Consider the following 25673-nt stretch of genomic DNA (forward strand, 5'->3'; position numbering starts at 1 on the left):
GCAGTTCAAGAAGGCTCCAATGTTGGGACTAGTAGTATCAAATAATTTTTATTTCAAATTATATTGAATTCATCTGTTTACAGATTTCTTCTACAAGTTCTACATCTCAGAGGCTAATTGCAAACTAAAAGTTGGATATAAAAATACAAATTAATTCCTTCAATCACCGTTCAAACTGAAGATTGGTAAAATCTGTGACATTGTAATAAAACACTTGAACTAAAGTTTAAACAAGGGTTTAACAAAGACTTTTATTATTCTCTTCTCTGTGTACCATTCAACATGAACTTCAAGATGAGAAATATGGCTCTTATTTAAGGAGTTTATTCCAACAGGCATTCTGTTCTTCTTTTTCTGAGAAGAAATCCATGACAGAAATGTGGAATAATACAGTGTTTACAAAGTCAAGGGCACAAATCCATGGAAAATGAATATGCATATGCATCCTCAAAGATACAGGTTAGAAAAAATTAAGTTTAATTCCTACTACTTGGCAATGCTGTTTCTGTATCAGATGCTTTGGGGATGCTTGTTTTATTAACTTTACATACTTTCATGACATCTGGTGTGACACCGTGGATATTAAGTATTCTAGAGTCTGGATGCTGAAATTTTACTCTCACAGTATACCGGGCTCTGCTTTTTCAACCAAACACACCGTTAAAGTAATGAAGGATATCCCTCTGTGTCTGCCTGAAAGAATGCCAGACAGGGAAAATGGAAAGCTCTGACTAGCTGCATATCTGAAATCAGTGAAGCAAAAGAGAAGAGACCATCAGGAAGACTGCTAAGGTCCCTGATTCTCAGGCCCAGTGCAAATTAGAGCCCAGCTGGCAGTGGTACTCGGGAGACCATACGCTAGCCGAGGATGGCTGGAGCACAGCATGTTTCAACCATATGTCTGACATACTGCCTCCTTTCCAAGGGTCTCTGGCATACCAGGATTTGGATAGGCTCTCGCTCAGCTGGCCAGGTTCAGAGCTCTCCTCTTCTTTGTGCTGAAACAATGGCAGCTCGGCTGCAGCTCGGCTCTCCCGCGGCAGCCCAGGCAGAGAAGCACTGCCACGCATCAGCCCTGTGGTAGGGGCACGTTCTGTGGTGGAAACGCTCCAGCTGAGCCCGCCTGCGTCACAGGTGGGCAGGGAGAACCATCGGGGGTTAGCACGCAGAAATCACCGGCCACAACACTGTTACTGCTCCCTTTTTATACCGTTAGCAGTAATGAGTTTTGTTCTATATTGTGTCTCATTCTGCAAGTTCATCGCAAATTCCAAATCACTAATCATTTTTTCCAACAGATGAACATCGCTACCTCAAAATATTCTTTTAGTTTTCTCCTTCCAATTCCGTTGTTTCTATTATTTAGATATTTTGCAAAATAAAGGTGTGTTTAATTCCATTTCTGTGTGCTGCTAAATGCAGGTTCTGGAAGAATTTGTTCCATTTTCTTTTTCTTCCATTTTCATGTCATTGTCATGCTACTTTACTGTGCTGCTGCTCTCTCAGGTTCTGTCTCTGCCACGGATGATCCAAACCCCTTTGGTCTGGTATTTGCCAAAGAAAAAGCGTGCTGAAATGCTGCTGCATAAATAAGCACTGCACCTATGATTATAGAGGTGCCTGTGCCCAAAGATCCTAAAAAGTGTAAATGATTTGTTACAAAAGGGCCATTATAGCTCTTTTCTTCATTCTCTATATTCTGTTACGTGATTTTTTTGCAGTTTAACATATTCCAGACCTTTGCTGGCAGAACCAATGCGTATAACCTCCCTTAGAAGTGTATTCAGTTGGGAGCTGCCTGGCTACACAGGATTTTATATATCGTTCAGCTAAGTCAGCGATCCATATGCAAAAATCAAGCGCTCAGGGACACCATGTGGATTTGTGACATTCTTCAGAGTACATTGTGTCTCTAATAAACCAATGAATGGATTAAACTCAGCCATAAAAATGTTTTCTCCTTCTCTGTGACATATATAATATGGATATATAATATGCATACGCTTTATTTAATAAACAGCTAAAAACTAACACAACACATGTTACTTAAACAGGTTAATAAACACTCCTCAGTTTTATAACCTGCTTAAGAAGAAGAGGCAAAGCACTCAACAAAATGTGTGAAACTGGAAACACCGTGCTGAACATTAACATGGGACATCTTGATTAAGTAAATTTCATCCTGGAAGCTATCTTTGGCTTATAAGAGTTGGAAGCAGAAGAGACAAACAAACCTTTCCTATACTGTACTTCCTGACAAGCTATTTCATCTTGGCATTCCAGGACAGATTATTTCTTTGTATCACGCTGTTGTCACGAGTTAGGCACTGGATAATGGATAGTTTTAAAAACAGTCCATCTGTATTTAGTCAATAAAATAATAGTTTGTAAATTTACTCAGCAGCAAGCTGTTTCTTGAAAAGAATAGAAGAGCATTCAAGGGAAAAGACTGACAAGACTTGGTTATTTCCTAATGATCAGATTTTGTTCTTTGCATGGTCATGCTTACTGCTCTCAGGAAATCCCTCATCTGTCTACAAATGACAAACAATTATTTGACTTAATTAGCAAACCCTGAGTCAAGTTCCTGTTCCAGAATGATTGGCACTGCAACTGGCTTGAAAACTTGCTTCAATTGGGAAATGTCCTTAATTCTTTTTATTATTCCTTGCATGTCAACTGACTGTAGCAAGTGTTGGGATTTCAAGATGCTTAGTATTTTCAGGTTCCTCACAAGAACAAACCTTTCTGGAGGCTCAACACATATGTAGCATCAGCTTTCCACAGCTTCTGCTTCTCTCTCATTTCCAGTGATGGAAGCAATGGTGCCAGTCAGAGCATCCATGGCCACCTACCTCTGAGTTCAGATGTGTTTGTCCCGGTGCCTCTGCAGTCCAGGAGACAGAGCTAAACCCAGCCCCATCTGTGAAAACCCACTGAAGGCAACGATGTCACATAGGCTTTGCTGCCTGAACGTGCACCGCTGTCCAACAACCACTTTTGAAATCCCAAGTATTTACTCAAATCTTCTCTTCCAAGATAGAAGTCCATCTAAGCTACAGTGGTGTCTTAACTGTGACTGCAAGGAGTATTAATCAACAGATAAGACATTGATTCCTTCGTTTTAAAGGAACAATCCCTTAATTCTCATTTATCTGCTTTGAACATGTAATGAAATGATCCATTTCCTCCCTAACTTCCTGCTATATCTTAAAATGCCTAGTAGAACTCAGTGAGTTTCAGCGAGGACCAGGCACTCCACAGTTTTCTTCCTGCACTTATTGTAGTTGGTGGGAATGTTGGTATCATCACCAAAACACCTCAAGTTAAGATACATAACATAACAAATCCTGAAGTCAGGTTTAAACCTCAGGATAAAACACGTAATGTAAGAAAAAGAGTAAGGACCAGGACAGAATGAGGTCTACTACCACAAAGTCATACAGGGCCCTCAAGAACAACACCAGCTGGAAGTTGTCCTGCTCTTACTCAGAGAGCATGGTGCAGAAAAGGTTGATGTTGTTTGTCAGTTTACGATACTTTCTCTCACACATCTCAAAATACATTTGGATCATCTTTTTGATAGGAAATTTATATTCCTCCAAATCAGCATATTTTCACAATCTAGTAATATTCTGTCCTGTAAAATACAGACAATTAATTATTTTTGGCAAACAAGAAAAAAAAAAAAGGAAAACAAGCTGGAGCTCCTTATGGGCTTCTCTTTCACACTGTCTTACGTGTATCAATAAATATTTTACCCATTTATTTAAAAAATGAAAGTAAACTACAGAATATTAGGTATAAAAACAGATTTCAGAATAGTTCTGCCCAATTCCATTTTTAAGCATCTGCACAGAATACAAAGAACTGTTGGTAAGAAAAAAATCCAAAGTATGTATTTTGAAGTACTTAGGATTGTAACTAACACATGCTGGGCATTTGGTCAAGAACTTTTAAGCACCTATGGTAAATTACAACTTATCATTTCTAATTCTAATATCCTGCAACTGAGCTCAGAAATATTCTGCTACAAATTTTGTATTGCTTTATAGGGAAGGTAACAGAATTGTTGACAAAATGAGTTACATTCAGTTCTAACAGTATTTCTTCTTTTTTGTTCACTACATACTATTTAATATTTTCCTTTGTACACTTCTTAATAGTTGAGCTTTAAGTGAAACTCTGAAAAACAACATCAGGATTCAAAATACAGTGGAAGATTTTATTTTCAGGGTCACAAGTAGCATAGCGAGATTTCTCTCTTAAACAATGACACTTAGTATCTCTGTAGTTCTATGAATACTTTTGAAGTGTCATATTAAAACCAATCTCTTGGCCTTCAGGCAAAGAGAAGCAATTAGTCTTGGAGTTGTGAATAAATAAAAATCCATTTATATACCCGTCCTTGACACGTACCTTGCAAATCTTAGAAACTTCATCTAGTGGGAAAAGAAATGTTAAATCATGAACACCAATACTAATCATACTGCAATGTTGCTTCCTAAAACTGTTTAGTTTATATAAATCTTTTAAGTATTAATTCATATGTATATATTCATACATATTGAAACAAAACAACAGAAAGGCACTCATACACTTGAGTGAGAAGAAAGAAATGAGAGCGTGCATATAGAGCTGTAACACGTACCTTTATTACCCTCAACATTAATACAGGCAAGAAAAAACACAAAGCTCTCAAGTACATTGTCCTTTTCTCAGATACAGTAAAAACAATCCCGCACAAGTTACCTACCGTGCAGGCTTTTTCATCCCAAGTGCTACTGTATCTTTGCTTTGATCTACAAGCAAACAAACAAACCGAATCTTTATCATCCGTGCATCCCATTTCCATGCAGCACAATTAAATAGTGCCTGTCACAGATGTGTTGGGATGAGTCAGATCACAGTTTCTACTTTTCATACAAGTGCAGTATTTTTAGGTCTTCTCTTTCCTCTTTAGCATGCCTCAGTGCAGAAGTATCCTATCAGTGCAGAAGTATCCTATTTTTATGCTGCTCTGATTGCTGTTCGAGATTCTCATATCTATTTTTTCATTTAGCAGTCAATAATTCACAAAGGAAGTAAAAATTATGATGCCAAGTCATTCCAAATAGTCCGCCCGCACCCCTACAAAAAAGCTGAGTGAAACTCGGGCAGCACGGCAGGTCACCGTCTCAGTGGAGCTTGTCCTCCCCGTATCCACTTGTTGACCAGAGTGCTGAGGAAATGAGAGTACTTAGGCTACAGCCTTGTGCAACCATCAGGTGAAGCAGCTGGCTGGGGACACGCTTGTGTTCGGAGGTTATTTTAAAATAAAATCTCCCCCTTTGTGCCGTGCTCACAGAGGCAGAGAGTCCCAGCCTGGAGGTCAGAGGTGGGACAGTGACCGCCACAAAGGATCACACCTGGGCTGATGGGATGGTCAAGGAAAACAAATTTTAGTCTGTTCTGGATGCAAATCTCTCTGCTGACCTAGTTCTCATTCTCCTTTTCATTTCAGAAGCTCAGCTAAAAATCCATAAATTAAGGAAATTAACTGATGGAGCCTCCGGCATCTTTGTAAGCTATTTAAATCTTTAAATTTACAACATCTTCTGCATATATCAAGTAATTGAACTAACTGCAGGGATGTAACTTTAATGAGAAAATTTCCCTCTTCTCCTGTAGTTTGTACTCTAGAAGAAAAAAAAAAAAAGCTCCCCTTAGGAGAAAAGTTTCTGTTTATTCCTGACACGGAAGAAAACTTTAAAAGCCCCCTCAGTTTTAGGGTGTCCTGCCTCCACCGCGCCCCGGCTGCTTTCGGGCGGGAGCGGCCCAGGCCCCGCGGTGCCCCCGCGGTGCCCCCCTCCCCGGCCTGACCTTTCGGGGCCGCGCAGCGTTGCGTAACGGCCGCGCGGCCGGCGCGCGCTAGTGGGCGCTGCAGCCCCGCCGAGCCGCGGCCGCCGGTGCCCGCGGTGCCGCTCCGCGGGCGCGGAGGCGGCGGCCCCCCCCCCCCGAGCGCGGCCGAGCGCCGGGAACGCCGCGGGGCCGCCCGCCGGCTGCGGCGCGCTGGGGCGCGGAGCGGGCCCCGCACCCTCCGCCAAACTTCCGTGGGGACCAGCGCGGAGCGGGGGCGTATCCCCCGCGGCGGCGCGCAGAAACACGCAGGCACCGGCAGATCCGCGCCTCTCAATGAAAGTTGAGGGAGGGATTTGCCTTTTTTTTTTTTTCCCCCCCTCTTCACGGGGGGGTTCCCTGCCGGCCCCCCCCCGGCATGTGGGCCGGGCGCGCTGCGCGCCCGCGGAGCCGCCCGCGGAGCCCCGCGCCATCGCGCCGCGCGCTCTAATTGAAATGGCGCTTTTGGCCGGGGGCGGGCTGCCAGGGCGCTCCGCAATAGCACAATGCATGTCGATAGACGTCATTTGGTTTTAATGGCCTACAGGAAATTTGGCGTTTACAATGCGAGACATTAGCAAAGGGTGAAAGGGAGGGGGAGGCAGGCAGGATGGATGGCTGGGAATAATTGCGGCCCCGCCCCCGAGGCCCCCCGTCCGCACCTCGGCGGCGCTGGGTGCTGCAGGGAAGTGGGGGTCGGGGCTATCTTTTTATTATTTATTTTTTAACTTGATCTAGTTTATCAACAAGTGCAGAGTGGGTGCTACCTTAATTGTAACAGAGGAGTCAAGAGATGTGAGAAACGTGCCCTGTGTTACTTATTTGGGAGCTGAAAATTTATGCCTAGTTGAAAATGCCTGGGGAAATATTACATCAGACCAAATGACAATGATTAAAATCAGCTTTTTTCCCCCCCCCCCCCCCCCCCCCCCCCCTTTTCCTCCTTCTTCTTTTCAGTAAGTCTGTTGAAGGACGTGACAGTGGCCTGATCCTCCCCAACACCGAACCGTTATCCCCCGGCAGGGCCGTGTCGGGCCGGGCTGCGCGGGGCTCCGCGGGGCAGCGCAGGGCTCCCGCCCCGGCCGCGCCGCGCGGAGGGGCTCTGCGGGCGGCGGCGCCGGGGGCGCGGGCTGGGGAGCCGGCCGCCTTCCCAGCCTTATTTCATTTTCAAGGGCTGTATTTTATTTTATTCTGGGGGGGTGGGGGAGTAAATCTGCAGACCTTCACCAAAAGGAGGGAAAAATATCCAATTTTCATCGCAAAATTAGCTAGGGCGAGAGCAAAGGGCTGAGCTAATTGTAGCCTAATCCTCTGCCCTGCAGGCGTTTGCAAAGCCCTGAGCAAGAATTCGCTTTTTTTCCTCCTCTTCTCCCTTCCCTCTGTTATTTAGAGACGGGATTATTGCCTTTCTTCTCATAACAGCCTCGGCAGTTTCATTTAAAGGCTTTTTCCCCCCCCTCTCTCACACACACATACACACACACGCACAAAATAAATAGAAAAAGAAGCAGCAAAAACAGGGAGAGGGAGAAGAGACAGAGCAGCTTTAAAAATAATAATAATCACAGCAAGATCTGCGGAGCAAAGATAGTAATAAAAGCAAAAAGCTGAGCCCATCCACACACAGCCCCGGCAGAGCCCAAAGCCAAAGGGGGGCTCGCAGATCTCTTCTGTGCTCAAGGTAAGGACCGCGGCAGCGGCTCCCGCAGCCGCCCGCCCGCCCGTGCGCCCGCCCGTGCGGGGCCGGAGCGCGCCGTGCGCGCCGTGAATCGCATCGCGCCGCACCGCGCGGCTCGCGCCTGCTCGCGCTCTTTTTTTTTTCTCCCCCCCACCTTTTTTTTTTTTTTTTTTTTTTTTTTTTTTTTTTTTGGAAAGTGCCTCTTCAAACTCACTCGGCTGCCGGCTCCGGGGAGCAGCGGCGGAGGGGTGTTTTTTTAAAGCTACAGGACTCGTTTGCAGCCGCCCCGCTTTGGTAGCGCTGCGTGTGTGTGTGTCTGTGTGTGTGCCTGTGTGTGTGTGTATGTTTTGTTTTGCTCCGCTCCAGCATGGGCAGCGCCGGCGGAGCCCCGCGGCCCGGGGTGCCCGCGCTCCCGCTGCCCCCCCGGCCTCGGCTCTGAAGACGGCCAAGCCCCAGCGCGGCGGAGGCAGCGCGGCTCGCTCTGCGCTTTCGCATGGTACACGCGGAGCCGCGGCCGCGGGGTCGGGCGGGCGGGAGCGCGGCGAGGCGCGGGGGTGCGCGGGCCGGGGCGCGGGGGCTGGCGCGGGGCGGCTCGGCACAAAGGGAAGGCGGGCGACAATGGGGAGCGCCGCGTATGGAAAACACGGGCGGGCTGTGAATGAAACTCTGGCGCCAGTGAGAGTGGAAGGCTTGGTTTGGGGTAGACTTCAAACCACTCTAGGCTATAGTTTGCATTCCTGCTCCTGCATGCGATGTGGCACACTTCTGCAAAATTAATACATTAGCCTGGCTAATGCTCACCACCATTGGCTGCGCGGAAAATGTGCAGGATCGGGGATTCGGGCTTGACTTTTTTTTTCTTGCATTCATCTAAGACATCTCCTTTCTTGTTATGTGGGAATAAGTAAAGGACGCCATGTTGTGCCTTTTTTTTTTTTTTTTTTTGGTTGAATTTTACCTTTGGGCATACAGTGTGTTCAAAAGAAAAAGGCAGAAGTTGAGTGACCGGGTGCGTTGCTCGCTGGTGATTTCCCTGACCATCAGTAGGGAAAAGCATTTGGGTGACGTGAAACTTGCACTAAATAGACTGGAGACTGCCAGAGAGAGGCGGGTTGCGGGGGGGGGGGGGGGGGGGGGAAGGGGAGAGGAAGGAGAAAGCCTTTCCTTTCCTTTTTTCTTTTTTTTTTTTGGGGGGGGGGGTTGCTACCATAGCTCCAGAGGGAGCTCCCCCTTTACCCTCCCCCGTCCCCGTCCCCCCGTCCCCCCCCCAAACTTTTGGGCACGATCTCCTCTGTCTCTCGGTGCGGTGTTCTGTAAAGCAGCGTGGAGGTGTGTGCAAATGTTTACGGACTTTTAATTTTGGAGCCACCGAGCCCAAGGTTTGTAGCCCCCCCCCGCCCCGCTTTGTCTTTGGGCTGGGAGCACGGCGTAGGCAAGTTGTCTCGGAGTGGCTCTGGAGGCAGACCCGAGCGGTCGCCGGCCCTGTTCAGACAGACAAAGGTAATTGCCCAGTCTGTGGCTGTGCCCCTCCGGCAGCGCCGGGCGCAGGCTGGGGACGCAGACGCTGCCCTGGAGTCACGGGAGCGCCGCGGGAACTTCTGGCCCGCAGTGCTGAGGATGGGGCGGTCGGGGGGCTGCAGTGGGTGGTTTTACCCCTAGTGGGTCTGCTGGTACAGAAATGAAGGTCCGTGGGGAGGAAGAGCAGCTTCCCCGAGGCCCCAGCAGCCCGGGAGCAGCGGCGGTGCCGGGGGGGTGCAACCGGGCCGGGTCCTGCAGCCCGGCCCGCCCCCACCGCGGCTCCCCGGGAGAGCAGCTTCATGGCAGGTCCGTAAACCTGCCGTTTTCATTTCACGTCTTAAATGTGCATGAAGGAATTAAACTGCACGAGTGAATAACAGCATTAGTTTCAATTAATTTTTATCCTGGCAACAATAAACTTTAGAAACAAAGCGCTTTTACATCCTTAATTAGTCTTGCTTCCCATCTGTAGTCTTTTAAGTGCCTGCTCCTTGATTTAACTTTGTCCCTCCTTCAGAGCCGCCTCCTTTTTTATTCTTTTCCCTTTTTTCTCGTTCCCCCTTTCAGACTGCTGCCTGTTTCTTTCCTGCAACCTTTCACCTCCCTTGTCCCTATCTGTCTGCTCTGCTCTGTGCAGTTTATTTCTCCTGTATTTTCCCAACATCAACAGCAGTATTGGTTACCATGGCCCCAAGCTATGTGCAGAGGTGGGAAAGCTTCATCCGCCCAAAACTTCTTACACTTTTGAAGTCTTTCTTTTAGTAGGATCTGAAATGTATCATCTAGAGTGTGTATTAAATGAACAGTATTCCTGAAGGCTTTAGAGCAAGAAAGGCAACACCCTGGAAAATTCTGCAGTCTTTCAGCATTCTCTGCCCTAGGGTTATAGCCCTGGGCACGGAGCTGAATGGAGCTCTTACAACTGCCTTCTGTTTACCTTTTATGGTTAAAATAACAGCTTAGCAAAGAAGCAACTTCATGGAGAAACGATTCAGTGAAATCATCTCAAGCTGTAGCAGCATAGCTAGTTTAATCACCCCTAGAGAGCTGAACAACTGTGAGCACAATGGGACACAAAATCATTTTGTGTGTAAATGAGCATGGCATTGTGATTATTTCACTTTGCATGGGCAAATAGTTTTTACAAGCAGTTAGCTTAGGAAGGCAGAAAAAGATAAGCTGGCTCTGAAAGATCTTGGTGTGTAATGTTTGAAAAACTAAATATTCACATAATTTGGGAATCAGGCTCTATTGATTTTGCCTTCAGCAGGTTCCTGTGTTACTTATTAGAGCAGGGTTATTGCCTGTGCCACTAGTTGGGATGGTGTATCCTGTTGTAGGCAACTAAAGAGCAAGGATTATTTTACATGGTTTAATAAATGAAGTTTGTTAGTGTTTCTGCGATATTTACCCTTAAGGTTTTAATTTTCACATCCATATTAGAAAATATGTGCATAAAGACATTCACTGGATAAATACATTTAGGATTTTGCTTTGTGCATAAAATAAGTACATTACTCAGTGTGATGAATTTTAGCTGTGTGTTACATTAAGAAGAGGAAGGAGTCCTTAGAAATAGGGTTACAGTACCTTAAGAAACAGGGGGTATTTATTTTTTTTTTGGAGCAATAGTGTCCTTTATGTAGTGCTTAGCAATTTTTCTTCTTGATAATTTGCTCATACAAAAATGATTGAATTCCATAACTTTAATAAAAATCTAGGATTCTTTTTTTCTAATATGAGTCCTCTCCAGCCAGAGGAAAAGCCAGTGTTTTAATTCCCCTTCTCCTCTCCCCAAAAGCCAGTGGTACCCTCAGTAAGTATGAAAAGCCATAAAAGTTTGAGAACTATTTTAGCTTTCCAGTGATTTTCTATAATTAAGTGTTTTTTCAACACATGCTCTAGCTGAGAAATGCCAAAAGCAGAGGATTGTTCAAAAGGTCCCTCCAGTGAATAGTATAAATTAAATATCTACTGTGTGAGTATGGCCTCACTGAGAATCTCAGTCTTTACAGATCAAGGAATTTACTGGTATACTAACATTAAACAAAATCCTAAGATAGCCGCAGTGTTTAAATATGCACAAATAGATTTGTATCACTTGATCTTTAGCTATCTGTGCATATTTTAAAATCGAAGTCTGTATTTCAAGACAAATGGTTAAATGTAAGACACATTTACAGAGAACTGGAAGTCCTTTGATTTCATTTGGAAATTGTAACAAGGGGTGCAGATGAGCCCTAATTAGACTCTTGTTTTGTGAAACTGCATGAGATTTATTTCTAAGGCAGCCCTGTACCGAGCGAGGTCTGTACCTTTATCATTAGTGATAGTTGGGGTCTGAACAAAGACAGGATTGACATTCAGCCTGGATCTTCTGACCCTTTCATTTAAGTGAGGGAGTAGAGACTGAACATGAGTTTACAGTGCTCTTTGGTAAGAAAAAAATCCAGCAACCTTTGTCTGTGTTGGCAGACATATGAGTAAATATGTTGCTAAAATACTGTAGGTACTTACACACTGAGTTGTTTTTAAAAGTTAGTTGTTTTATTTATGCTATATGACATATTTACTGAAGGTTGGCCACAACAAGCTCTTGTGGGAAACAAGAAAGCAACGTCTTCAGTCATGAAAGGATTCAGTCACTTTCCGTGAAGGTGGTGCTGTAGTAAAAATGTTAATGCCCAATTTCGCATCGGCTGACACAGAAGTCCTAGGACAGAGTTGGCATTTGCTTCGTGTTCGGTGCAGATGTCCATCCAGCCTCTGAAGAGAAAAGGATGTGGATTCATAATGGGGTGATGTATTTCTGTGCTGTAGATGCAAGAAATTCATAGGAGCTAACCAAGATGAAATACAGTAAATGGAGATGTTGTGATGACTTTGTGAAGCTGTTCAGATGTATTAAGATTTTTCAATCCCTTTCTCTATAGCTTGGAAATTATTTTACAAAGAATGTTGCTAATTTATGTTCATCAAGTGGCGTAGTCAGGCATCTCGTGCAAAATACCGCTAAGAGAAAGGCAAGACCAGCTTTAGATTTCTAAGAAATATTGTCAAAGTAATGTGGGAGAAATAGAAATTCACTTTGCAATGCTGCATGTAAAGTGCTTGTCAGATGTAAGGAAGAGCCTGGGTGCTTGGTAGCATGCTTGAGTTACAAAATACCAGGAAAATTAGATTATATTCAGAAATGTCTTCAACTATAATGTTTTGCATATGTTGCTTTCCCCATAAGGGGGAGAATGGATGGACATTTTCTTAAACTTTTCTAAAAGGGTTTTTTTCCGTTTGACATGTGTGCCGTCTGCACCGATTGAACTGAAGTCAGCTTTGAGACACACGTTTGGTGCAGAATAAGCTGTGCTTTTCTTAAGAAGAGAATTAAGGAATTTTCTTTTGCTTGGTTGTCCTGTTCATTTTTAAGACATTTCAGTATTTTTAGCTTTGATTTTGCTGAAAATTTTGGGATTCAATTCAGTAATTTCACTCATTTTCCAATATTTTTAGGGCAGGAAACATTAAGTAAATTGTGGAATTTATGATTTCACATGCTAGATCATGCAGTACTTCATAACACATCTTGTCCTGAATGCGTGGGTCAGTTTATATATCTTTCTGTTTTCACTACTTCCAGTTATTAATTGCTTTCAGTGTGAAAGCTTATTAGTTGTTTAGGTCTAATATTAAGGCTTAACTGAAAATTATCCATTTATTTCACAATTATTGAAAATAAGCTACAAAATTGATCTTAGTTTGATGTGAAATTTATTACATGTATAAACTAAATGCCTTAGGTACTGGGGAAGTCACTAATTTAGAGGTGTCTTGTTACTGAGACAAACTTGCAAAAACCCCCTGAATCCCAATTCACAAATTGGTTATTCGTTTGTCAGGGGATATTTCACATCTAACACATAAGCCTGCGACCTTTAATTAGAATTTTGCAGTTTGTTTTATGCCCCTTGAGGCTGACACCTTGAAAATTTTTTTCTTGATTTCTTATTGCTAATAAGCATCTTTCTCTTCCCCTCTGGTACTCAGAAGAAAATGATGCAAATACACTTAATTACAGTGGTGGCAATAATTTGTTAGCTGAATATGTGATCAGGCAGATGCAAAAATGATCTGATTAGATCTGTGATCACACTGGAAAGAAAGGTAACACACTGCTACATTTAAGAGAAACTGTTCTTTTTGCCTTCCCGTTGCAGGAGGGAAGAAGCATGTCCCGTCTGTCTCTAACACGGTCCCCGGTTTCTCCTCTGGCTGCTCAAGGAATTCCTCTCCCAGCTCAACTCACCAAGTCGAACGCTCCTGTGCACATCGATGTAGGAGGACACATGTACACCAGCAGCCTTGCTACCCTGACAAAGTACCCAGACTCCAGGTAAGACCTTGGTGTTTCCAAGCTCGCTGCCCGGTTCTGTTCACTGCATGGACCTGTGAGGGATATTTCAATGCGAAGTACGATTTATTATATATTCACCACTTATGAATAATTCAGTTTCCGATTTATACGGTAACTTCACTGGGGTTCTGTAGAAAAAAGGCCTGTAAAATTTATATATTATTTAGAGAGTCTATTCATTTTCTCTCTCAACATCTTCTGCGCTCTGCTAATGCGTTTGAAGCACCTGTTGGTGTGCTGCCCTAGATTATTTCCAACTGTACCAGGCAACTTGTTTCTTTCAGATTTAGGGGGAAAAAATTGGTTTTTTCTTCCTCAAGGAGAAAGAATGATTCTACTACTGTGGGACTAATGGATGCTTCTGTTGGCCAGCCAGAATCCTGACCTCACTGGTAGCTGTGTGCCTCAGCAGCCAGTTCCTTTGGGCACTGCCTGGCTGACCCACTCTGGCTGCTGCAGCTACAGACTGGATTGAATTCCTGTGTGTTTAAATGTAGTGCCTTGTGCTGGACAGGTTGGTGACATGTCTGGCAAGATTTATATAGATCTGGCCAGTATTATCTCAGGATAGACTCCAGATATGCCAAATTAGGAATAGAAGTGGCATTAGATTATATTTGTGTATGACATGGACTCTCTTTATTGTTTACCTGGCTGCCAGTCCTGCAGGGTCCTGGGCCCCACGAAGGGTGGGGGATCCTGGGCAGCATGGAAGGCACTGCTCTGTTAGGGGTTAAAGCACATTCATCAGAGCAGGACGTTAAGAGGTGCCTGATTTTCATTTACAGTTATGATCACTAAACCAATTCAGCTTTTTGTCATTGAGGCTGCTCATGGTCCAGAGGGTGACTTCCAGAGGCTGAGTGTGAGTGCCTGGCACGGAGCCAAGGGCAGGTGTGGCTGTGCCGGGCCAGGGTGCCCAGTGCACTGTTGGCTCCAAAGCAAACCAATGCCCAGATTTTGTTGCCAGAGGTTTTGTTACCTTCATGGCCAGTATTCCATAATAAAGAGAGACTTTTTTTTGTTTGGTATGACAACCAGTGTAAGGATCTAGTTTCATCTGAAGATTTTTCTTTTAAAAGAGCTGAGGGGTTTTGCAGATTTGGCAGGTTTGCAAACAATAAATGACATTTATGGAGACACCTTGAAATGCCTCTAATATCATAAAGCATATGGCTGTGATTTCATTCCAAGGAGAGGGAGCTGCTGAAATTCTCTATGGAAGAAAGCCCAATTATTAAAATACCTATATTTTATGGTCAGACCAAAACAATATGATTTTTTTAATAATGTCTGTGTGGTACTACTTTAATCATAGAGAAGAAATCTGTTTAGTGGCAAGAGATATATAATGGCGAAACAGACAAATGCTTCACAGTATTAAAAAATACAGTGAAAATTCAGCAGTTGTAATAGAGTGACACATCTGTTTCCACATTTTAAAATATCACTGCTGACACTATTTTTAAAATATGCCCAACCTCAAACTTACTTAATAAAAGCTTCAGTTATGGAAGCTTTGGGAGAATATACATAAATTCACAGATTTTACTTCAAGAGACTAGAGTACTGATCCAAAATATTATTTTTCTGCTTGACAAATAACAAAAGCATATTTCTTCAGATTTTGAAAGTACAAAACTGACCAGAGCTCACACGCTGCCTGATGTTTTGCTGTGTAGTGTCTTTTGTTCATATTGCTGTGTTACCTCATAAGGCTTGAATGCTTTTTCAGCTGCTCTGCTCAAACTTCAGTTCTCACTGAAGTAAGAGCTTCCAGGATGAAACCTGTAGATGACATTTTTTTTATAGCCAAAGATAACCCTTCACCAGCATCCCAAGTAGGACATGTTGCTTGATACGTTATGAAGCTGGATGAAGGCTACATCTTAATTTATTATCTTACTTTCCTTTTTTTTTTTGATATCACTTGTTTTTCTGCAGTGCTGCATAGTAGACTTAGTTGTAACCCCCTCATTGAGTCTGGCCTGCTTGCATTCCTGGTTAAGGCAAAGTACTTGCAGTTATTCCCATGGGGATGGTTGGAGCTCCTGATGCTGCTTCACTGCTCTGTTGTGTATCTTCCATGTGGCACAGACTGTCCTTGCAGTGGTGTGGCTGGGAGGGGATTCCCGGGTCTCTCACAGGGCAGGAGGAAGGAGATAGCTCTTCTGAGCAAAATATCTGGAAATAAGGCCAGGGCACTGCTGGCTTCTGCTCAGAGATAACATGTATGGCCACATAGAGAGGCACGGCCATACTGATCCACATGCAGAGCTTTCTGGATTATTTTGGACAGCGAGTTAAACTCTTGGTTTGAGCATGAGTTCAAAAGCTTCAAACCTAAGAAATCACAAAAAATTTGTAGATTGTATTTCAGCAAAAGATGTAAGCATATGCTGAAATGCGTTGCTAAATCGTAGCTGCAGTCACATAAAATAGTTTGTGCTCACTGAAATTTAAAACAGTGGGAATAAAGTTCCTTTTTATTTGTTTTACAATTTCTATTGCTTTCTCTATGCTCCCAGATCCTTTTAGCTTGTAGGGTTTTTAGCATATACCGTACTTGGATTTTTAAGGACACATGGATTGTGAGCACGTGTATAAATGCAGCCCGGATATGCATACACAGAAACATCACAGGCTGATGGAAAACAGGGGAAAAAAATCACCAAGTAGTGTTTAAACCTCCTCAAAATATTGAGGAGGTCCAGTCCTGTTCAGTCCTGAGCAAACTCAGTTCATGTTGACTTCAGTGAGAGGGAGGAGCTCCCAGCAGCTGGCCAGGTCAGGCCCAGCAGGAGCAGGTGTAGGTATGACCAGTTCCTGCCTACACCTGCTCTGCAGTCACCCCTCTGGTGTGATACAAATGACACCTGACAGCAGGCAGCATGATGCATTTCTTGCTGTGATCTGGTAGGAGTGGCTGTGCTCTGCCCACTGGGCTGGCTCTGCGTGGCTGTGCCGGGTTATGGATGTGGTTGGCTCTGATTTGGGGAGGAAAAGAACCCAATTTGGGAAATCTTCCTCAAGTTAGTGAATGGCTGTTAATGTGAAGCCAGAGACCAAATCTTGTGGTTTAGAGATTCCATAGTTGTTTCAGAGCACCTTTGACAAAGTCTTTGATGTTGTTTGTATTAGTGCAGCTGCTGTGATCAGAGCATTTGTCCATTGATTGAATTTGCATAAGTAAAGGGTGCCAGATTAGGCATTAAAGGGGGTAGATGTTCTCTTTCCAGTAAATTTTTATGGCCTACATAAATTCTCTTCTCTAAAGAGGAGAAAACTTGAGCAGGTACAACTGTTGTGACAAAGGAGAAGAGGGTTAAACAGCCACTGTCAAAGGTGATTTCTGAACCACTCACACTCACCCACTACTCTTGCACACCTTTCTGAGCTGGCTTTTTGAATTAAACCACACACAAGAAGAAAAAGCTGGCCTTTCAGAGGGTGCAAGGCCAGGGAAATGAGAAACAGAAAAAGAAATTGTGATCAACAACAGCATAATGATGGTGGTCTCAGAAATTACCTCACAAATAATATTATTATTCCCACATCCTATACCTACTTGAGGCCATTTCCATGCATACCCAAAATTGCCATTAAAGTTGACAAGCTTTGAAGGTACAAGGAGGTTCATGTTGCCTTACCTGGATCTGAGGCTCAATTTCAATAGTTTGTTTTCAAAAACTTCTCCTACTTGAACTCCCAATTCTTGTAGTTCTGCATTACAGGTAAAAAAAAAACAAAACAAAACCAAACAAACCAAAATACTCTGTTGAATTCTAGTGACTCTTACCATCAGCATCTTATTTCTGTAGTAACTGGCTAAGTAGACAAATTATTCATCTTTGTAGCATTTCTTCTGGAAATTCCATTCCTGTTTTCACCCAGAGGACCTCTAAAGCAGCCCCTTCACACGTTGACACTTGGATGTGGATTTATGTGACAGATTGTAAAGGCTGCAAAACCTCTAGCACATCTACAAAGTGAGTTGCAAATTGTATTTATCCAACAGAGTGAGACAATTTTTACGTTTAGAAAACAAACCTGCACCAAAAGTCCAAGCTCCTCACATGCAGTCAGGAATACCCAAAGTACCCAAAGGCATTGCCAGATCCCCCAGTGTTACTCCCACTGAACTCTGGCAGACATCTCATTGACTTGAAGCAGAAAAGAAGTAGAACCTCCAAATCCCTGTAGACCACAGCAAGCCTCAGCTTCTTGATTTCACTGGAAATTTTGATACCACTTTGAATTTTTGTTAGAAAGCGGAACAAGGTTTTTCTTTAGAAGCCTGTCCTTTGCACAGTCCTGAATAGTGTCTTTATCTCAGAGAATTGCTGTGAGCTCTCTCTTGAGTTGTTCTGCTATACGAGGTGAATATATTTACCTTCCATTCTTGGATAGTTAGTATTTGTGTATAACCCTCTGTTAAAGATACTTCCATTTGTTTTAAGAGCTCATGCTTTCTGTGGCATTATTTATGACAAAATGGAGCAGGAATAATTTCTGTTGAAGCACTGCTGTCCAGGTGGGAACAGTGTGGGCACACAGAGCCCAGAGAGGCTCCCCGATGGTTTGTAGCACTCGGGGTTTGGGAGCTCTGCTCCAGCCTTTCCCCTTTGGGAGAATGCAGCTCCTTGGCCCTGTGGCCCGGGGCAGCTGAGCCAGTGCCAGCACAGTGCCCCTCCTGATCTCAGCTCTTGGGCACCTGGGCTCTACCACCCCATCTCTGGAGCCTGTGCTCTCCAAAGAAAACCAGCACAGGCTTTAGTATTTGTTTCAGAAACGAATGACCTCTCTACAAGACTGTAGTTTTCCAGGCGTATCCCTGCCTCACCTTCCTCTGAGCCCATGGACTTTTTGGTGATTTACAAAGGAGTCCCCTAAAGCATGTGTCTTCTTCTCTGAATGTTTCAATGTGACAAAACACATTGTCATTCATCTGACTGCCCCTTAGACAAGCTCTCCTACCAAGTGACTTGATTCTAGCTACTCTCTAGGTATCTTTGGGTTTGAATTCACCTGCCTTTTCCTCCAGCACCTCCATCTCTCTGGTTGCTGTAGCTCGGCACTGACACCTGAGATCTGCTTCTCCCCCCTCCTCTGCAGCCACACCAGGCTGGGCTGAGTTGAGGGGAATTCTCTGCTCCAAGTTTTAGGACCCCTCTGTTTTCCCTGATGGAACATGATTACTGACCCTGTACAGCTGGATACAGTGGTTTCATAGCTCAGACACACCTACTGAGAGCTACAAGACAGATTTTCCACATCATCCTTTATGTGAAGGGCTCCATACTGAGCCCCACTCTGCACTACTTGGGAGGGAGCAGAGAAATTCTTAATTTGCATATATTCAGGACATATAATTCTCCAGATTTAGCTGGCCTGAGAACATCTCATATATCTTGCTCCTGCATTCAGTGTCAGTCTTATAATAATTTATTTGCTAATTTCCCATCAAATCTGTGTATTATTGAGATTATTGCCTGAAGACAATGTCCAATTAGCAAATTTTGTCACTTACCCCATGCTGGCATTTAGGGTGTAAATCAATGATTAAGCAAGGCCTCTGCTCAAGACAGGTTAAGTGGGGTGAAGGCCAGACATGTTCCTAACCAGTGAGTGTTGGTGGCTGTGAAAGCACAGCACAGTTGAGGGCAGGATCCCCATCTGGAGTGGTGTCGGTTCTCTTGGGACAGCACAGCCTCCTGGCAGCTGTCCTGCACCACTGCAGTTGCATTCATCCTGACTTAAGTGTCTCCCAGATCTCTCCATGCCACTGTCACTCCGTGCTGCTCACCCACCCAGCAGCTGTGCAGTGTCTGGTCCCTCTTCAGTCCCTCCCTCATCTCCCACACGCTCTTCCAGGCACAGTGAAGGACATAGGGGCACATTTCAGCCTCTGTAAGACACCACTCTTCCCACCCAGGTCAGCTGTTTGTGGGGTGACACCAGGCCCTGACAGTCCCAGGCTGGAGACTGTCGTATTACCCAAAGGCAGTTTCAGAGTCAGATCCAGCACCCCACATTCCAGCAAAGCGCTACAGAATGTGCCTGCATGTGAGCTGCAGCACAAAGCTCATTAATTTTAATAGCTATTGTGAACTTAACCCATACACAGACTTTTAAGCAAAGCACCTGAAGAGGCAGGAGCAAGTGTTTTCCCTGCACATTAGGAATGCTCTGAGAGGCAGATTCTAGGCATGGTGCAGGAGTGGTAGCTCTGCAGTGAGGGGTGAGCCTGCCAGGGCTCCCTGGGGCTCTGCCCTCTGTCAGCAATTGGGTGTATGCTGCAGATGAGAACAAGTAAAGGAGCCAAAACCCAGAGGTTTTGGTTATATGCAGTGCCTTTTCTGAATTAACATATGAATTCTCATAGAGATTAACATAGTTTTTGGATTCATATCATGCACCTGAGATTTAGAGATAAATCTTTTGAGTTTTTCTTATCTGGTCCTTGACTGAGCACATATTTCTCTGGTTTCTAAGGGAACTTTGACCAGCAGAACCCATAAGATAAAAACCCAAAGGAGGGCCTTTCCCCCTTCCCATCCTCTGTCTCCCCCCACTCTGTCTGTGGATGTTGTACTTAGTAAAGCAGAAGTTGGAGCAAGCAAAGGGTCTCCCTTTGCCAGGCTGCTGTATCAGGTGGTGTAAGATGAACCTGTCTGTCCCCATCTGCAGAGCTGGTTCTGTACAGGTGCTACATGGCCAAGGTCACACAAGTCCTTGCAGCACTTTGATAAGCTCTAGGAAAGGTGTGAAGTGTTTGTTCCTACAGGCGTTGTGTCCTACAGCACTGTGTGTTGCTGCTTGGAAACGTCCAGCACAGCTCCTGGACACATCCAGCACAGCTCCCGAACAGGGGGAGGACTGGCCAGAGCTGCTACAGCTTGAGCTGCACCAGTCCCAGGTGCCAGAGGAGGAGCACATGGCTTGGTCTCTATGGAAAATAAAAATAATCTGTAATAGGGATGTAATTACAACTGGGAATGATGATGTTAGATACCCTGTCTCTATCTGTCACTAACTGGAAAAAGTCCTGGATGCAGTGTCTGTCAGAGCCCATGGGAGGAGCACACTGTTACAGCAGATTTCTATGTGTTCCCTGTGTTGTTGCACAGCTGGAGCAGTAGCTTTGGTGGTAAAGGAGAATAATCCCTGTAACCCTAACCCTGCTTCCCATTGACTTAGGGAGATGGGAAAGAGGGAATTTATATGAAAACTGATTCTTCAGACCTGTATGTGTCCACCTCTCCAGGATCTCCTACTAACTGGCATGTAGGGAGCCACAGCAGAGCTGAGCTGTCTGCTGTGATAAAGGTGTTTGCTCCTTCCTGGACTTGATAACCACTACCTTGCCCAGCCACAGACTGGGAACTGCCCACAGGCTCTGGAGAGGAAAGCAGAGTTTAGCCTTTGGGAGTGCAAATCTTACTGTAATTGGGTGCTGAGATTGGGTCCTGTTGGTGAATGAATTATTTGTGTGTTTACTTGGAAAAGTTGAAATGTTCAAGAAAATACTGCCTGGCTGGTCTCCAATGAACATTTTTTCAGAAACTGTTTTTTCTCTGTGTACATTTCCAGCCTGGGTTGTGTGGAGTTCTAGGCATAAGTGGGTGTTACGGTGACTAGGAAGGGGCAGACCAAACTCCTTATGTGGAGGAGCAGACAACAAATCAATATTCAGATGACTTAGAGAAGTAACATGGTTGTGGTGCTGTGCCTGGCACAGGTTGTTCAAAAATTTGAGAAAATTGCACAGTCCTACCCAGATAGCAGCTTCCTTGCCTCAGCTAGTCAAAAGGAAGGGCAGGCCTGTTCATGCAGCTGGTGCAGCCAGGCTGTGAGCAGGAGGGATGTCATTGTGGCCCCTGAGAGCAGTCCAAAAGATGAACATTGGATGGTGTGTCCAGTACCTCTGGTGCAAACCCCAGCTGACCTTGCCTTCTTTTCTGCTCTTCCCTTTCATGTTCTGCAATGACAGTGTGACTGTAGCTGAGTTACACTTACCACATTAGTAATTCCCACCCTTCATACTTAGAACAGGTTGAAAACTAGTCTGGTTTACTAAAAAACACAAAGAGAAGCCAGCAGACAAGGAGACCAAAATTTCAATTTTTTTTTCATTTAGCACTCTGTATTTATATCAGTTTCTGAGGTTAGTTGGTCAAGTTTGGTTTGTCATTTTTTTTGCTGCTACTTTTGGTTACCACTTACCTGACAGGGCACTTTGGTACCAGCAGCATAATTTAAGTATTTTTCAGCAGTCAGTTTCGGGATGGTAAGAGGAAAAGCATTAGCAGTGTGTTGTGAGAAACCATTCCCACAGGATGCTGTAGAAGTAACTGTCTGTTCCTTTTAGTTGCTGCAAATGGAGGCTCTTTCCTGCTCAACAGTGTGGTGTAAAGTACTGTAAAGATGCTGTACTATGAAGTGTAGCATCTTTACACTTAAAACAAAGGGGGATCTCCTTTATTGATTGCTGCTTCATGTGCTGTGCATCCAGCTCCCTCATGGCATGCAGAGGAGTTATGTAAAGATGCAGGTTCAGTAGCTTTGTACTGGAAATGGTGTCCCGAGGTCACAGCTCACCACCGCACCACTGGAGCTGACGAGGCGTTACCCCTTCATAGCTGGTCTTTGAACACACATCGCTGGTGTTTGTCTTTTGATTCATAAACTTTGGATTTATAAGACCCTGCAATGGCAAGTAGACCTAGTCTGCTTAGGGGGATATTTCATGAACTACTTAGGAAGTTTATAAAACAGACTCCCTAGATTATGAAGAAAGGGGGTATCTGTTTTGTAAGGAACATGTTATGAAATGAATTTGTCTCTAGGCCTAACTTAATTATTTTAATGATCCCACTGGTGGTTGTCGTAGGTGTCATTCTGTGTGCATATTGTGACCGACATGCTTGCGATCATTTGTGAAATCTAAAGATTTAAAAATACATTGGACCTTATTATTTCCTTGCCTCCTTCCACTGAAATAAATGGAGGTGGTTTGGATATTGGTATGTTGGGCCAGGTCTCTCTTCCAGTGAAGTCAATGAGAGTTTTACTGTAAGCTTAAATGAAAAGAAAATGAGCCTTATTGTTTTAGAAAATGAGCCTAATACTAGACCTGGCCAAAATAATCCTTAGTGTAACCCTGTTGTCCTCTGTGGAGTTACACCAGGGATTGAACTGGTGTGCTGCGTGGTGAGGAGTTACAAGAACCTGAGCACTGCAGTGAGATGCTTCTGCTGGGTGTCCACAGTGCTCAGTCTCAAAGACATCTGAGGGTGTAAAATCAACAGTCAGATGAAGACAAAGTGTCCTGCCCATGTGGGTGCATGCACAAACCTCTCCTGGCCTTCCCAAAGACATGACTCTGCTGGTTTTGAAGGAGTTGCTTTAATTTTTTATCTGTATAACTGAAATCAGAATTAATCAATTCATGGGTTAATGAAATCTTTAAGAACAAAGTGCATATTTAAATAGAAGAAATATGCAGGCATGCAAACACAGGATTCATGTGTGAGAGCAGAAGGGAAGCTGGATCTCTGGAGCACAGAGTAACAAGCTGGTGTGGAGGATGCCGGGCAGGAGCTGATGCAGGCTGTGCCCCATGCTGCTGTTACCCTCATGAGCTTTGCTAAGTTTTTGTTACGTGAAATGTAATAAATTGATGAGCATAGCTAGGCCTTGCAGTACCTCAGCTTGTTCCCATGTGCTGTTCTGACATTAAATGCATAATCTGATGACAGGAACAGGTATTCTCAGTCACTCTCATCGCTGGTATAACTCCAGTGATACACCAGGTTGGTGGCTTTCCCAACCTGAACTTGTAGATGGGAGAAGCTGCAGAGCTGGAATTAAACTCCAGAGTTACAAACTCACATCTCTCTGCTGTGTCCACCAAACTGACTAATCCTTCATCTCAGCTGCTGTGATTAGCATGTACTTCAGTCTTTTTGATATTTAAAAATGAAATGACGTCTGTAAAAACTTTACAGAGGTTTGTTTTTACCTGACTTGCTCTCACTTGAAACTTTGCCAGGCATGGCAGCTCTTAGCTTCACAAGTGTGCCTGACTGGTTCCTTCCTGATGCAGGCACTGACAGCTGCCTGCCTGTCAGAGCTGGGCACCAGCACACAGAGGAAGAGCAGAGGAATTTGGTGTTCACCTGTACTGTGTTAAATTGACTCTACTGCAGTATGGTATGTGCTCAAAGGCTAAAATTGCTGCTTTTTTATCTGCTGAGGATCACATAAAGCAAAACCTGGGAGGAGTCCTGCACATGGATGCTGGGAAGTTATTATGCAGCATTTGCACCGTTCCTCTTGGCCAGACTCAGAAGGAATCAGTTGGCAAGCACTGGAAACTGAGATTTGCACCATAAAGCTGAAACGCTGAAGGAATCCCAGTCCAAAGGGCAGGCTCCCGTTCCGCCTCCCTCCTAATGGAGTGCAGATGCTACCAGTGCTGCAGGTAATCCACTTAGACCTGGGAGACGCTTTTGCAGCAGCAAATCTCTCTCTTGAGAAAGCAGACAATGAAAACCAGGGACTCTTTAACCTCTTTGGTGTCATACTGCGTTAGGCCAGCAATTTGTACCAGTGCAATTTTCACCAAAGGCTGCAGCTTTGGCATTTGGGGAGTGTGGTGTGCAGACTGCTGCCTGAACTCTGCCCTGACAAAACTCACATGCAGTTCCATGGGCAAATTTGGCTAGTGGAACTCCATGGGAACTAGTACATGACAGTAGAGAAACTGGGTCCTCTGCTTGTGCCAGGGTTGTGTGGGAGGGAATGAGGGCTGAGTTTGGGCCAGTAGTACATAACACTGCTGTTGAATGAGGAAAAACATTCAGTAACTGCTTTGTAATCCTACAGCGGGGGGGAAGTACAGCTTGCAGTTAAGACCAGTTTCAAACATATTTCTTCTTTGTTTCACATCCAGTTGTATTCTGTTTGCAGGCACGAGGGTTAAAATGGGGGCCTGCTTCTGCTTCCAGTTAAATCAGAGGTTGTTTTGGCCTTGACTTCACTGGAACCAGAATCAAACCCATGACCAGAGTACTGTATTTAAGAACGAATTTCTCAGTCACATAAGAAAGTCAGGTTCAGCTTTCAGTAGCTCATCAGAACTCAACAGTTAACAGTTTACATATTATTTTAAAGTTTTTGATGAGCTTAATTCTGTAGGGCAAGTGTCCTCTGTGCAGCAGGTGTATTGCTGTCTCCTTCCCAGGTGTGGGTTCCTTCTCTATAGCCCCTAGACAGGGGCTCCTCCTTTTTTTGGGAACTTGGCCGTGGAGGTGGGCTCTTCCAGCAGACATGGTGGTGGTGCGTTGCTTCCTGTCTGTCCCTGCTCTCCAGCTGCAGAAGTGGAAAACCTGCTGGAAATTCCTCTTTGTTTCTGCTCATCTGCCAATAGTTCAGGCTCACCAGCAAAAAACTTACACAAGTCTTCCTACCCGGTGTGGCTCTGTAGGCTTTGGGGATTGTTTTCCCTTCGAAATAGCTTTTTAACAAGTCATTCTTGATGTGTTCAGTTTCTTTAAATGAACAGCCAGGAAAAATACATTGGGTACAGCTTAATCAAATGTAAGAATAAACAAGAGAACAAACATTATTTGTTCATCATTTGAAGCGTGGTAATAAAATATGGATAGAGAGAGCTGGATGCAACTTCCCAATCACACACATGTTTGTAGAGAAACAGGACCAGTGACAGTCTCCTGTAACTTCCTGCAGTGTCCTCGTTCCAGAGCAGGTGCTGATGTGAGCTCTGCTGGAGGTGTGCAGTACTGTAATGCAGCAGTTTTACATTCTGGGACTGGGCAAAATCGGTGTAGTGTTCTCAGTGGAGGACAGAAGGATGGGCTGCAGGAAAAGCAAATGGAGCAAGGATTTAAGACAAGGTGGGTTCTTTCTGAATTATTGTCAACACCAGGAGAGCTGTACCAGTTCCGTGGATCAGCATACCAAGGAAATGGCCGAGCAGCATGGGCAGCTGCTTGTAAGCAGAAAGCCAATTTACCAGTGCCCAGAGAGACTGGAATCGTTCCTTTTCACAGCACTGGGTAGTGTCCCAGTGCAGCACTGGGCCAGTGTGGGCACCAAGTGTCACTGGGTGTCCCTGCTCAGCCCCGGCCATGCAGAGCTGCAGAGTCCTGGGCAGCCTGTGTC

At 44.6% G+C, this 25673-nt stretch overlaps 1 protein-coding gene across 2 annotated transcripts in view; it reads left to right on the top strand.

Annotated features, from left to right (window-relative positions):
* Window positions 1-7924: 7924 nt before the first annotated feature.
* KCTD15 (potassium channel tetramerization domain containing 15) overlaps window positions 7925-25673 on the top strand; it is a gene marked incomplete at its 5' end in the record, with an annotated part of 42660 nt that continues 24911 nt past the window's right edge. The window contains 2 exons of one of the 2 annotated variants that reach the window (XM_082289783.1): window positions 7925-8051; window positions 13288-13463. In XM_082289783.1, coding sequence (XP_082145909.1) covers window positions 8049-8051; window positions 13288-13463 — 179 coding nt within the window. Of the gene's footprint in view, window positions 8052-11853; window positions 11872-13287; window positions 13464-25673 lie in introns of those variants that run through there. The other variant, XM_082289784.1, reaches the window with a different exon arrangement.

Source organism: Coloeus monedula (genome assembly GCF_965178545.1).
Source record: "Coloeus monedula genome assembly, chromosome: 13".
Classification (NCBI taxonomy): domain Eukaryota; kingdom Metazoa; phylum Chordata; class Aves; order Passeriformes; family Corvidae; genus Coloeus; species Coloeus monedula.